Source organism: Ascidiella aspersa, chromosome 1 (assembly GCF_963924565.1).
Source record: "Ascidiella aspersa chromosome 1, kaAscAspe10.2, whole genome shotgun sequence".
NCBI lineage: Eukaryota > Metazoa > Chordata > Ascidiacea > Phlebobranchia > Ascidiidae > Ascidiella > Ascidiella aspersa.
In genome coordinates, this window is record NC_139447.1 from 40453542 (window position 1) to 40467806 (window position 14265).

At 36.8% G+C, this 14265-nt stretch overlaps 2 protein-coding genes across 2 annotated transcripts; both read right to left on the reverse strand.

Annotated features, from left to right (window-relative positions):
- Nucleotides 1-1486: 1486 nt before the first annotated feature.
- On the reverse strand, nt 1487-9352 carry LOC146170507 (kallikrein 1-related peptidase b22-like). The gene is made up of 9 exons (XM_083389384.1): nt 9251-9352; nt 5899-6036; nt 5316-5459; nt 5040-5188; nt 4381-4481; nt 3815-3944; nt 3410-3515; nt 2090-2262; nt 1487-1707 (listed from the first exon to the last, which is right to left on the reverse strand). Exons 1-9 carry the CDS (start codon nt 9306-9308, stop codon nt 1513-1515), a joined length of 1194 nt encoding a protein of 397 aa, XP_083245510.1. The 5' UTR covers nt 9309-9352; the 3' UTR covers nt 1487-1512.
- Nucleotides 9353-10897: 1545 nt separating this feature from the next.
- LOC146170508 (mitochondrial ubiquitin ligase activator of nfkb 1-A-like) lies at nt 10898-12588 on the reverse strand. Its single transcript, XM_083389223.1, has one exon. The coding sequence runs from the start codon at nt 12559-12561 to the stop codon at nt 11470-11472; it is 1092 nt and encodes a 363-aa protein (XP_083245349.1). The 5' UTR covers nt 12562-12588; the 3' UTR covers nt 10898-11469.
- Between the last annotated feature and the right edge of the window lie 1677 nt (nt 12589-14265).

Below are 14265 nucleotides of genomic sequence, written 5' to 3' on the forward strand. Positions count from 1 at the left end.
TTTGCATGAAATATTTGAATCTTAAAAATATAATAAAAATTTGACGCTACAACTGCTTCAGTCACCTTTTATAATTGGGGGAGGTGTAAAAGTCACAGAAGACTTTTTTTTAAGGGGAGGTTTTTTTGCTGGAAGTTTTTTCGCTGGAAGTTTTTTCTGCAGAGGTTTTTCCGAGGACCTTCTTGCTGAGATCTTGGTCGACCTTCCAACCGGAGCATCACGACTTTTGTATGTCGGCTCCCCTGATGGGTGGGGAACGCTGTAATGACGATGTCTGTACATCGCTGGTCGTTTTGATTAAATATATACTAATGTCTGAAAAACATAGTTCGATATTTTTAAAATTCAATGGAGCAAATACTTCAAAATTAATTCAACATTAGATATATTTCAAAGTCCTGTATTGTGTCTTAGTTTTTAAGATTTTTATGCAGAAAACAGAATGTATGAATAGCGCCAGTCTGCAATCTGTGGCAGGAACACACACAAGATTGTTTACACTTTACAGCAATGTGTGCACACCTAAATTTAGGAAAAAACATTTCATATCTACAGGTGTGCATAGACCTCAATTGCACACCTGAAAATGTCGCGCTCGAGATCTAAAAAAAAATTGCTATAAAATGTTGATTGTATCTGATATGCTGTTTGGATAGTCAAACTTTCCACAAAAAAATGAAACTTTGGTCCAAGCCTAATTGCATTCCAGTACCTCAGCACGAAAAAATACTAGTTCAAAAGTTTAAAAGTATGGCAGTGACTTTATTTGGCGTTGAACATGCCTAATAAATTTACGCTGACAAATTTCTATAGCGTATATATTGTAAATTTTGGCATAAAGTTTCGGAAAAACAAGTGATATGTGCGAATCTTTGTCGGCTACAAAATAAGGAACGCAGTCGGGGTCCAAGAACTAGTTTTAGGGGTTTAAATGAAAAGATTAAGTTTCATACCCTCAAAATTATGGGGATGAAACAATGTGAATTAAGTAAACCAATCTCAATAACTTCACTCCATATTATTAGTCTTCTGATGTATTTCCGTTCATTTTCCATTGTATTAATGTTGTGATCGTGATGTTTATCCTTATTTTTATTGTAAGGTTCCTCAAATTATTAGGAAAATTGGAACAATATTCGTACGCTATTGTGAGGTTAAATCGTTAAATACATTTAAAACAGCGAAGGTGGTAAACTTTTTAGTACTAACAAATTTAAATAATAATTTTCATAAAATTTTTGTTCAGACGCTAAAACTTTTTCCCGCGCTTTCTGTTTTACAGGTTTATATCCAATGAGCGGAAAGTAACATATTTTATGCCGTTGGCATTTGAAATTGAAGTTATTTGGTCGTTATTAATCTTTTGTATTAGGCTAAACTACAAGGATTTTCTAACTTGTTACATATAGTTCAATATTTTACTAAAAGTTGATTAAAAACTATAACAAGAGCAAACAAACAGCAGTAAATATGGAATTTATTGAAAGTGTACGATTGGTTGCAAATATTGCTTCAGGCGCAAGTTCGTTTCCCTCCTTTAAGTCCAGGTACGTTCTTTGAAATCCAAGACTCAAACTGGACAAGGTTGACGTACAAGGCCGGGAACCCCGGCAGGCCACATCGCCTGGTGCCGAACGAAATGACCCCAGCGAGGTACCAGGAACAAGAGGAACAACGCTGGCACACCAGTGGTCCGCCACTGTCACCCTGGGGTAAAACACGTGGGGAACTCATTATGATTTCAACTGTTAGGTTTTTTTTAACTAAAAAAATCAGTACCGTAGCTAAAAAAAGATTAGCAGCTAAAAAAATCTAGAAAAATGCACTTATTATACGTTGTCGGTAGAAGAAGTGCATTTTTCTAGATTTGGTAGAAAGGAATTCATTTTAAGATGAACTAATTTTTTTTAAAGGCAACAACCATGTATTAAGGTGGACAAACAGATCCATAAAGCGGGATATAATACAATGTGTCTTATACTTTTTTTGTAAAACTTTTTGTGGCTTCTGTATCTGGTTTAATAATATCGGTATAAAGCTGGAATGTTTTTAATGGTTCTCTCAACGGCATAAACATATTTGTTCTTACGAAGCAAGTGTCGAGTCCTCCAGCAATCCTGCCAGCGCAGATTGTCCTACTTTCACTGATGTCGGCGATGAAGTTCCTCCCAGCATACGCGCTCCCACAAACTCCAAACGGAAGCTTCCTCAGAAGGGCTTGCTGAAGTTTGGGAGTTGGACCTCCACCTATTGTTTGGTTGACTACAAGGAGAAGTTGGTTTATTTATGGATAATATCGAAACGGGGCCGGTTTGCAGAGCGGTAAAATGAAGGGAATGGTTCAACTGAAGAGCAGTGATTCCCAAACTGTGTGCCGCTGCACACTAGTGTGGCTCGAGGGGGGACCACTGCTGTAGAGCTTGGAAAGGAACCCTTTAAATTGTAACATTTAATGTCTTTCTTTTAGAAAACAAAAATAATACCGTGGCTCGCACAACCTGTGTTTTTATAATGTTTGAGGAATCGATGAAAATTGATGAAGATCGTTGTGCTCTGTATTAAGTCATCCTTAAGTTATAACAAACGCTCAGATCAGAAGAAATATTTTGATATAGGACACTGGTTCCCAACCATAGTGCCTCATCAAGTGGTCGACAAACCCAATGCCATGGAAGTATCGGTTCTCGTCCGATATTAGGGCTGTATCGCTGCCGATTCGATACCAAATTAATAAAATATTTTAGCTATGACGTGCGATCTAACGCGGAATATGCGAAATTAATATCTAAATTTCTTAAAACATAGTTGGTAAAAACTAAGGCTAAACTTTGTAACGTAAAGCAAATGATTTGGTTCGGATCGCGATAAATTTTATCCAAAGCATCAGGTGTCCAATTAAAACGTCAGACAAAAACAGCAAATTAGTTTCAAATCAACCGCAAACAATTCAGGGCGTTGTTCCTGCGCATATTCCGATTCCAGAGTTATGTTAAAGATGGAAATCGCCACAACCCCCTGGTAATACATTTCACACCTATAGATCAGTAGTTTAACCAAACGTCGAGGTACAGAGGTCCTCTATAGTTTTATAGTAAGATAATGGGTTATATACGAAAAAGTTTCTAAGAGTTTGAAACATGAGATAAGTTCACCTTTATCCACTATAAGTAACATTCTAAGCTGTATGGGGTTTTATGAATAGGCTATAGCTGCTTTAGTCCATTTTATACCCAATTTTATTCCACCTGTCAAATAAAGTTGCACATGGCAACGTAGTGCAAGCTCATTTGACGTTTGTCCAGACGTTTCGACGTCCTATTTATTTACTGTAGTATATTTCCCCACAAATTGTACTTTTAAGCATAACTGCTCGTGATAAATTGTGTATTTTGAGCCTCACTGCCCTTACCTCCCCAGCCGGCCACATAACACTTCTTGTCGTCAGCTGTCTGTTCTCCTTGTGGCAAGCAAATCGGCGACACGAAATCGTTGTGGAACTTCGCCGACTTGACGAACTGAACACAACAAGCATTATGTGTGGAACCCAAGAATAGCTTCAGCTAGTTCATTGTTAATAATGCTGTTTCCACCACAAGCTACTTATGGTCGGGTGGGAATCACATATAAGTTCACATGTCAATTTTGTTTTGTATCACGTAACATTCACAAAACTCACATTGGTGTCGCATTGAAAAAAGTTAGGGAACCAGTCCTAGAAGGAATGCAAAGTGACCAAGCAAAAAAGCACGAAGAAAACTTTGTAAATAAATTGCTTTTTAATTAATCAGCATTAGATTCCATGACAACATCCCACCTTTATAAGAACAATGTCGATTCCAGGGAATTTATACTCGGGGTGGAAGATTATCTTGTCCACCAGGTGTCGCGTTTGAGCCACTGTTCCCCATCCAACGTAAGCTGTGACCTTGTCGCTAGTGAAACCTCTGCGGGGAAAATTCGTTCAGCTAGTTGAGTTTGTTAAACTGTAGTCATGCAACTAGTAGAAGCTCGATATAGGCCCTAGCCTATACTTACCACAGTATCGACTGAAATATGTACAGCATATGCACCGGTGAAACTACAAATTTGGTAGATTGATCACGCGGTTATAATTTGCACTGGTAGTAAAGTTAGTCGAGATGATTCCAACGGCGCTATCAACAAAAATATTGCTAGCTCACCGTTCCGGTAAAAATATGTCTTTTTCATGCGGCCATGTCCCAAATCTATATATTTTCTTTTTTTATTCGCATATTTGTGCAAGACATCAAAACGATTACGTTGGCATTCAATTTTTTTATTTAGCCAAACTGAATGTTGAATTTACTATACGACAACGCAGCCCTAGCGTCGATAAACAAGCAAGCATGATCGGCTTACTCCAGGCAATGTCCAGCAGTCACCGCCCAATCCTTGCTCAACAAGTTTCCTCCACACAGAGTTCTTACACCTGGAGTCTTCTGTTGAATCTCGAGACGAACCTGGATGGAGAAGGTAAACGTTTCAGTTGCTAAGTACGGATTTTTTTATCCTTTAAATGGGGTTATATGTACGAACAGCACGCAGCAGCATTAGTCTGTGAAGCTCAGTTGGAAGAGCGACGATTCTCCATGCAATTCCAAAATAAATTTTGGTGGAAGTTTGAGTTGACCAGCAGTTTATTAAAGCTCACTACAGTTTTGTTGCATAATCATTTACATTTAATTCGTTTAACGATAATAAAGGTAATAAAGTTGATTAAAAATGTTATATCCGACATGTGATTACCAGGCCTTACAGTGGTCCGGCCCTAAGTGAAACAAGGTTTGTTGACCTCTGGCTTAGAGCAAACTTCAGGCTGCTTTAACCTTATAAAAGCTATAAAATTTTGTTGTGACGTCACGTTATTACGCAACTTTGTGACGTCATTTTAGAAAAAAAATTATGGACCCTCAAACAAAACTCTTTCACCCGCGTCTGCTCACAAATTTGCTTTAAAACACTACTGTATACGATTTAAACAGGGGTGTAGTACGTTGTATTCACACGGGTTCACTCACCATGGATGGCCACTGGCCCTCGGGTGCGGTGGTTCCCCCCAGGACCCTCCCGGCCACAGGAACGGTGGCCCTACAATCGTGCTCGGGTCTATGGGTGCAACATTGTGAAGTGTCGTTGTAACGGTGGACTTGCTGGTTGCTGCAGACCACTGCGTAAGGAAGATACACATTAACTGATCATACAAGTGTGTATTGTAAGGAAGGGGTTCTTGAACTGTGGTCCGCCAACTAGTTTTAGGGGTCCCATGAAGTCATCACGAATGACGTACAACTCACCCTTGGGACAAGGCAAAGGTTGGCAGTCCTCGTAGAACTTGTCACACCGATTGATGTCGTTTAAAGGGCACCTCATCACCCTTAACCTTGTACCGCCGCCACATGACCTTGAACATGGAGACCACGTGTTCCAGGTCAACGGAGCTGAAATCAGGGGCGAAAGTTTTGATGTAGAAATACAAATTGGCGAAATAATCGTCGTAGCAAATATGAGTGTTACGTCATTAAGGTGGGTATTAAGTATCATTGTGACGTAACAGCGAGTAGATTTTATCGATTTATGTAGAATTTTAACTTTGCTAAATGTTAAGCCTGTCAAAATATAAGTTTTGCATTAGGCGCAAAGTTTGGATTTTATTTGTTTATGTGGTTAACGCCTTGAGTGTTGGACAAATTGAAATAAAGTGGAACACAGCGGAAGCAAAATAATAATAATTGGGCAAAAAATGTGCGTTACCGATTAAAAAAATATTTTTTTAAATTTTTTATGTCTTTTTTTTTGTAGCTACATGGTGATTTGCAGTTGAAATTTCATGTGATCAGCAGAGTTCGACAAAATGTAGAATTACTAAATGACACTCACGTGGTGTCGTTGGTTTTGTGGTTGGGTTGTTTTTGCAATATCCGCACGATTTAGCGCACTTTGTGCGAAGGAAAAACCTGCACCAAAGTGGATGTGCCTTTCGGCAGGTTTCAGGAGGTGAAAGATCCCGGCAAGAATCTAAAAAAACAAGAATTTACAAAAAAATAAAACAACAATGATTTACACGAAATTAGAAACAACAAAAAATTACAATAAATCCAAAACAACAACAAGGAATTGACGAGAAATCTGAATAATCATTAAAAAAATAAAAAAAACATTTAAAATAGCGATACTTTCTCCTTCCCCGATTAAAAAATGTCTATCTGAGCCTATTATTACTTACGATGCCTTTAAGCCTGGTCAGGATTTTGTGCAAACAAAGCCAGGCTTCAAAATCTAACTAGGCTGACTGATTTCGGTAATAACCATGGGCGCCCGCACGGGAGCAAGGGGGGGGGGGCACTTGCACCCCCTGGAATTTCAAAATGCGATTATTAGTATTATTTATAAGTGTAATATGTATATGGAAGTTAAAAATATTATACATTATCCATTGCCCCCAAGGGCGTATCCAGGGGGCGGGAGTTATTACCCCCCTTTTTGTAAGTGATATTATCGTTTTTGTCATGGTTTAACAAACTGTTCGAAACAGCGTGCTTTTTAAGTAATTGGGTAACGCGTCTTAATCTAATGCGAAACCAAAATCGAGTGCAAAACGCCGTTTTTCGTCTTTTGTTTGGTCGACCGTAAACGCTGGAAGTTGTTCTTTTTCGTTATTTGTTTAGGTTGACTGATTAGCAAGTGTGTATTCTAAAATTTGTTGTTTTTTTTGCCTGAAGTTGCCGTGTTTCGCAGCTGGCGCCTGACAGGATTGTTCACGACGCACGTGATCGCTTTTTCTGGACGTATTTGGCTGTTTCTGATTAGTTTTTATCACGTCTTGCAATCACCATTCTATGACGTCATACGGTCACTGTTTTATACGTCATACTGTCACTGTTTTATGACGTCATTATTCATTAAGTCAGACGAAGAATAGGGGAATTCCCTAAGTTGAAAATTCAGGATCCCCCTTTTTGATTTTCCCCTGATTGCCCCCCCCCTGGAAAATTTTCTGCGGGCGCCCCTGGTAATAAACCCTCTGAAGTAATGTTGTGTACTACAATGTGTGACGTTGTCGTTGGCCAGTGCGACTCCAAAAGTTTTTTTCCGCAAATTATACACATCGTGGATATAGAAAAACTGTTCCAGCTGAATTTATTAGGAGAGTAATGCATAATTCCAAAGTTAGCTTGGAAACCACTGCTTCAGGTCATTATTCGGCAACAGCAAGACAGACACGCAATAGCCTGTCTTAAAACAAACCAACTTGCATGTTATAAGCAGCACACAGGTTGACAAATTTTGTCTCACATCTTAACTTTGCCACCAACTTCATTCAAACGAGGTTGTGGTTTTGAAGGGATTTAACTTTCCTCGAAGCTGATTCATTGCTGAGTAACTAAAACTTGCTTGCACAATCAAAAACATGCAAACCTTAAGTGCTTGGGTATTGAAATTTGTCCTACAAAATTTTAATATCACGCATTTTAAAAATGCCAAAAAGGAAAAGCTGCCAAAAAGGCCAAAAAGGAAAGCATATAAGGCAAGTCATTAGAGCGTGTTTTGCTTTTAGGAAAGCTTGTAAATGCTCACAACATCTGAGAGTTGAATAATTTTGTGCAGAACCATTTTAACCACTTTCGTTTGCAAGAAAAATTTTAGGATTAAGTCATGAAGCAAGTATTGAGTTAAAAACCTGATGTTTTCGATCCAACGAATGAGTAAATAAGTCTGAAATCTTTTTGATATTTAAGCGAGGGCAAACCGTTTATTCAGTTAAAATATTAAAAAATATTTCATTTACCAAATTATACATTGAGATTTCAATGAGGCTTTCATGGACTAACTATTTCACGTAACCCCCAAGAAAGTTTAAGAACCTTGACTTAGATAAATCTATTATTATATGTCGTCCAGTAACGTATCGAGAAACCCGCATTTGTTGTCGCTGCTCGAGATAACCTGATTTATTTCACTTGATTTCTACAGCAATGACCGATAATATCGGATTACAACCGATACCCGATACCAAGTGGTAGTATCGGTTATCGTCCGATACTAGGGGGGTATCGGTGCCGATCCGATACTAAATTAATTTAGTAATTTTACACTTGATTTTTTTGTCCAACGAAATAATTTCTACATCGAAAGGTATTATTTCAAAAAATGTTGGGATAACAAAGTGAAGGTTCAACGCTGAGGCAAATTTTAGCGAAATAACCTGCGAAAACAGCCTTAGGCCTTTCAATTTCATATATTTTTTTGTTTGAGCACAATGATGACGTCAATGTTGTGGATTCAAATATGAACTACGTTTTTTACAAATTTAAATTTAAGCAATTCTTGATTAAATAATCGGGTAGTTTTCTTTTGTTGAACATTTATAAAGTCACTCAAGTTTATCACGAAATTTTATATTAACGCAACAATCTGTGGCGCTGTCCAGTGAAACATAAATGTTGTGAATTTGAAGATGCCAGATGTTATCTTTTAGTTGACCGTGGCTTATACCAGTTTATAGAAGCTGATGCGGATTATTGCAAAAAATAAAATGATGGAAATAACCTTGACATTTTCGTAAATGTCAAAATGCTTGAGGCAGAAACCAACAGACGTTTTTACCAAACCAAAATACGTTGTGTAAAATTTAATCTCTCTTAAGTTACATAATTAGGATAAAGAAGAAAATCGCTAAGTCGTTCTAATGTTAGTTAACTCGTATAAAGTTCCTAAATCGATTTTATATAAATATTATAAGAATTAGTAAATAGTTTCCGAATTTTTGAAATGTACACATACTTCAAGATTATGGTTACCTTATAGTCCAATTTAATGAATCCAACGTATATCTTCACGTGAAAGAGAACTTTATATTTAAACATTTACGTCGTATTTTGGCGCTTCAGGCAAAAATGAGTCAGAAATAAAGTAAAAATAAAGTCGAACGGTGTCCTGGCAAGTTTTAGCCGAAATATATTCCTTATCATTGGAGTATTTTTTAATGATTTAAAGCGGGGCGAACTGCCGAAGAAGCTCGATGACGTCAGACCACATTGTTACGTCACTAAATCTCTGGAAGCATCTTTATTTTTAAAATATCCCAAAATTTGGTTCGTCGACCTTGCAACATCTTTTCGGCATTGTCAGGTTTAAAAATCGCAGAAAGTGCAAGAAAATATAAAATATTAAATCAAAATACAAAAATGTTTTTACAAGAAACAAATATTTTTATTAGGCCGAAGCTTACCTGAGGTTCCAATGATGCCACAAATAACTGCAATAACAAGAAAAAGCAACTTAGACATTGCAGTGATTTTCTGGAAACCTATTGGAAATTACTGAGAAACAAGTTTTGTTTAATAATCACCGTAAAACATGATTATATTATATGACATTTTTAAAATAAAAATAAATTCAACGCCACTAATAAGTGTTAGGTTACATTTCAATCCAAAGTTCTAAATGTTTGCAATTTTATACACTTTTGTATTTCCAATTCTAATTAACTAAATGTTTATTTCTGCCTTTAATTTAATTTTAAAGTAATTTGACTAGATTTCATTTCTTAAATACAACTTTCCCTAATCGGCTTTACATAGCTTCTACACAACTTGTACACTTTATTTAATTTCCTAACTCTGGTTTCACCGCTTTCTTATGTAACTTTAAACGTTTTAGTCGGACCTACATTTTGCCAACCGTAGCCACACGGCTTCACCTCAATAACTTGCTTTAATCAGCTTTGCAGAAGCAGATTTAGTTTGTTGTGAGCTTCGCGCAAATTGCCTTACTTATTCCAAGAGCGGCCAAAGCAACAGCCTCAGGGCGGGAATCTTGAGTTCTTGATATTTCCATCGCCCTAATTAAAACTCTTTCGTCTTGTGGCCGCTGTTTCATTTGAAAGTTCGAATCTGGTTCAAGTGAGATGTTTAGATTCCGCAGAAACCTTACGTTTGTAAGCATCTCTGTAATAATGCAATTATCTGCCCACATGAATTCCAAACACGGGAAATAGTCACCGAGGTTTCGCCGACAAGTTTTAATTGACCAAAGTACTTGAACAGAATACATTTGACCTTAGGTTGTTTACCTTGACAAGCATTTAACACTTAAATCTTATAAATAACACACTACATTCCGTTATTGCGCAATCATTTGATAAACATAGAATTAAAATTCTGCCTTGTAGAGGTTGGACTCTTTTAAACAATCGCAAAAAGTTTCTTTAGTTTTCCTAGACCTACTTTATCGTAAGTTTCTCGTTTAAGGAGTGTTTGCTTAAAATAGCTACTTTTTCCGAAAGAGAGTTTCACTCCTTACTGAAGTTAGTTTTGATGTAAAGAACTTAATCTAGGGAAAAGTTTGGTTTCTTTTTTTAATAGATTCGTATTTCCTTTTGTTTTGTCAAATTTGATGAAATACGAACCTGTTGTAATCGTTGTTATTTCTCCAGCTGGTGTATGTGTCTTGCTGTGATTCCTGTTGCAGTTTGGGGGATTCCGCAGAACATTCTGTTATGAAACTGAAAATATTTCTTGCTGGTAAAATAATTAACATTTTCACAACATTGTTGAACACTACCATTTACAGTAAACAACAATTTCGTTTAGGTCTATTATAAATTCTATTGCTCACAGCCCAATACATTATTTGGATTTGGAAAAGCTTGGACAAGCGGTTAACTGAAATATTTTGTACAAACATTTTTGTTGCATATTTTTATTTCTCTTTTAACTTCACAACACGAAGTAAAGTTAATGAAATCAAATACTTGAAGATTTAAATAAATTTTCAAAATAAAATGCATTTTGTTTCCATCACTAAACATATGTTAAAAAATACTTGCATAGAAATAACTTTTCTTTGTAATAAACCATATTAAGTACAAACTGAAGTATAAAAAGTAAATTTTATTCTCTTCAAAATGTATAATTACAAACATTGGGTAAATTATATTTCTTGCATCAAATATTCCAAATAACAATTAAATGCATTACTGAGTGAGTAATTAAACATGGATACAGCTCTGGATCTTTTTAAGGAATTTGCATACAAGCTTTAAAATGTTAAATTTGCATACAAGCCCAATAACGCATTTTAAACAAGTGGTCTTTATTTTCAGCAATAATTAAAAATGAATTCAGCATTAGACAATAAATTCCAGCCAACATTTGTTGTCATGTTTAAGTGTGAAAAAAAAAATAAGCGTCACTAAATGTTACTTATTTTAATTTGCTCCTTCAAATTTTCAAAATTGGCAGAATGATTATTACAGTAGATTAAATAACAAATAAATTAAGTCACTGTTTTGCACTTGGCTAATATTTAACAAACTGCTGAACTTATCCAGTTTATTACTTTAAAAAAGTTTGAAAAAAGCAAAATTATTGGCGCAAAACATAAGCACAAAAATGTAATAAACACATCCAGTATATATTTAATTTTGTAGAAAAAATAAAAAAATAATCAAGCTCGGAAGAGTGGGACAGTTCGTACGACCCTTGACCTACAAACAGGACACTCCTTTGGTGTGGGAAGTGCTTCAAGACAATCAACACAAACACAAATATGTCCGCAATCGAGGATCACACATTCGCGAGGATTGTTCAAACAAACGACACACAACCCGTCCTCGCTATTCTCACCTCGGTTCAGGTGGGCAGATTGCACAGTTCGCTGGTTACGCACCTCTGCCAACTCATCCGCGGCCCTCCGTTCCTCGGCCAGCTGCAACTTGCGCTTACCGATGCGACGGATTATGAAGTATAGAGCGGTTACCGACGCGGCTCCTGTTAGTATCGCCATCACCTTCAGCGTCGTTGAACTAGATCGGATTTTTGAAACGATCTCGGCTCTTGTCAAGCTGCTGATTATGTATTCGCCGAAGCGTGAAGCCGGGGGTCTGATCTCAAGGTTGCCGTCTTTGTAAACAACTTCCCCGATTGCGCACAACTTCGTTCCGAGTCGCAGCATCTTCTCTGTGTGCGTGTAACCTTTGACCCTTTCCCCGCTCACATATCCAACAATGCTCTGCATCGCAGTGGCTGAAGACGGAACAAAATCCTCGTGGATAACGTCGACAGATTCCTCAAACCACGTTGAATGCATCGGATCGACGACTTGCACGAATGGACCGTCCATTATAAAACCTTGGATGTCGAAGGGGATGTTTTCAGCGATGGAACTTACTTCACGTTCCTCGTTCTGCCAGGTGTGCGAGTACTTCCCCCAAACATCCTTGTGTTCTGTGATTGTTTTTCTCCAAGAGACACCAAACATGTTTTTGTTCACTTCTGAGCGTAAAGGGGCAGATGTTGTCGAAACTTTTCCGTTAATTGCAACGTAGGGCAGTGACGCAAAAGGAGCTTCTCGAACAACATCTACAAACTGATTGTTAAGTTCGAACCACGGAGCATCTTCAACTTTTTGTGCCTTTGTTTCATATTTGCGATGCAGGAAACAAAATAAGGCGGACAATGAACTGCTAATTGCAAATGCAGATGTTTCAATGATTGTTCGTTCGTCAAAAAGTTCACAAAATACTTCCCACCAAGACATTGTTAAGTTACAACCCTTAAATGTTGGTGATCCTAAAAAATACAAAATATTATAGAAACCGTTATAGAACAGAAATGCCCCAGAAAAAAAAAGTGTTTCAGATTCATTTGAATAAAGCAGCGGTAAACTTGATTTGTGGGTTTGTGTAATTGCATTAACCAGCTTCATTGGCCCACGTGTATTGCCCAAATATAAGTAATGTTCTTGAAAACACCAGTGGAGGTAACATTGATATTGGAGTCCCAAAACATCAGAAAATAAACAAGCCTTTGCTTAGAAGGCAGACTGCGTTTCTAGAAGGCAGACAGCTTCAAGCTACTAATTTAGTCAATTTTGAGTCCACCGAAACAGAAGGTCTATATATGAGCAATACAGCGCTGGTCTAGAATCCTATCACATTTTCGCCTGGGGATTTATAATGCTAACATTAGATAGATTTAAATATGATTTTATTTGGAACATCGAAAAACAACAAAAATGGTTGAAATCAAAACGTTTAGCAATATTTGACATTCCCAGGAGACAGCGAAAGACCGTAAGGTTCATCGAGTCAGCTGTCTCCTGGTCATTATTTGGGTTCGGGTGGATCAGGTGTTATTATTGTAATAATTCCAACATATTTATGCTTTTTCTTCCAGTTTAAACTTTAAAAACTAGTTTCGTTACTGTTAAAATAAATGTGGTAGGATTCTAGACAAGCGCCGTTTATTCTCCCATATTCATTTCTTGCAAGTTTATTGTGACAACTCGTTTTGTTACTGCAAAAATGTGGAAGATTCTAGACCGAAAAGAAGTGTGCAGCTCGAAAATTTATCGTGTAACACCTCAGCAGGTAAACAAGATATCAATCAGATTGACACATTAGACCAGCCAACGCCAGTAAAGTATCCAACATTGCAACATCAGTTCCTCTTTGATTTAATATTATGTTTAAACAACTGAGGGCCCTGGTCTAGAATCCTACCACAGTTCTAGAATCAACGCACAATATTTGAGTTAGGATGCGGGTTAGCATTTAGGTGTGGGTGGGTCAAGTTTTATTATATTCTTTATTTAATAATAATACTTGACCCACCCTAACCCATACGCTAACCCAAATGGTGTTTCGTTGTGGTAGGATTGTAGTTGTAGACCAGCGCCAATGTTTTTAACCTTCTCGTCGCCAAAACATAATGTCATGCTTGAGCAGTCATTCGAAACAACCTACCAGGAATCAGATGTTTTATCTCTTACATTGGTTTTATTTTTTAAACCGCCATTTAATTTTTTTTTTCGAGTTATTAATTTCGTTACTTAAAGGTAAAAAAAAATCCTAATTGTTTTAAAACATTGTAAATTATCTAAAATAAGACATGTTAATAACACCTAAAAGAACAGCTAAATTGCAAAAAATGAATTTATTGAATTTATACAATTTAAACCATAATTTGAGTAGATATAGCCTTTAAAAGCACTATGCAATCAAATTAATGTTTATATCAAAGCTAACTTTCCAATAATTGCCAATATTGTTGTATTCTTTATCACCACCTAGCGGTTACAATATATAGCTTTCTATTTCCCCTAGTGGCATAAATACGACTCTTTTATTTTAAGAATCTTTGAAACACTGTTGTTGTTATAGAATCCCAAATGATTTACACAAATAATGTTTACTAACGACGCTTCGCTTATATTCGCAATAATTGTAAAATGGTAATTAGT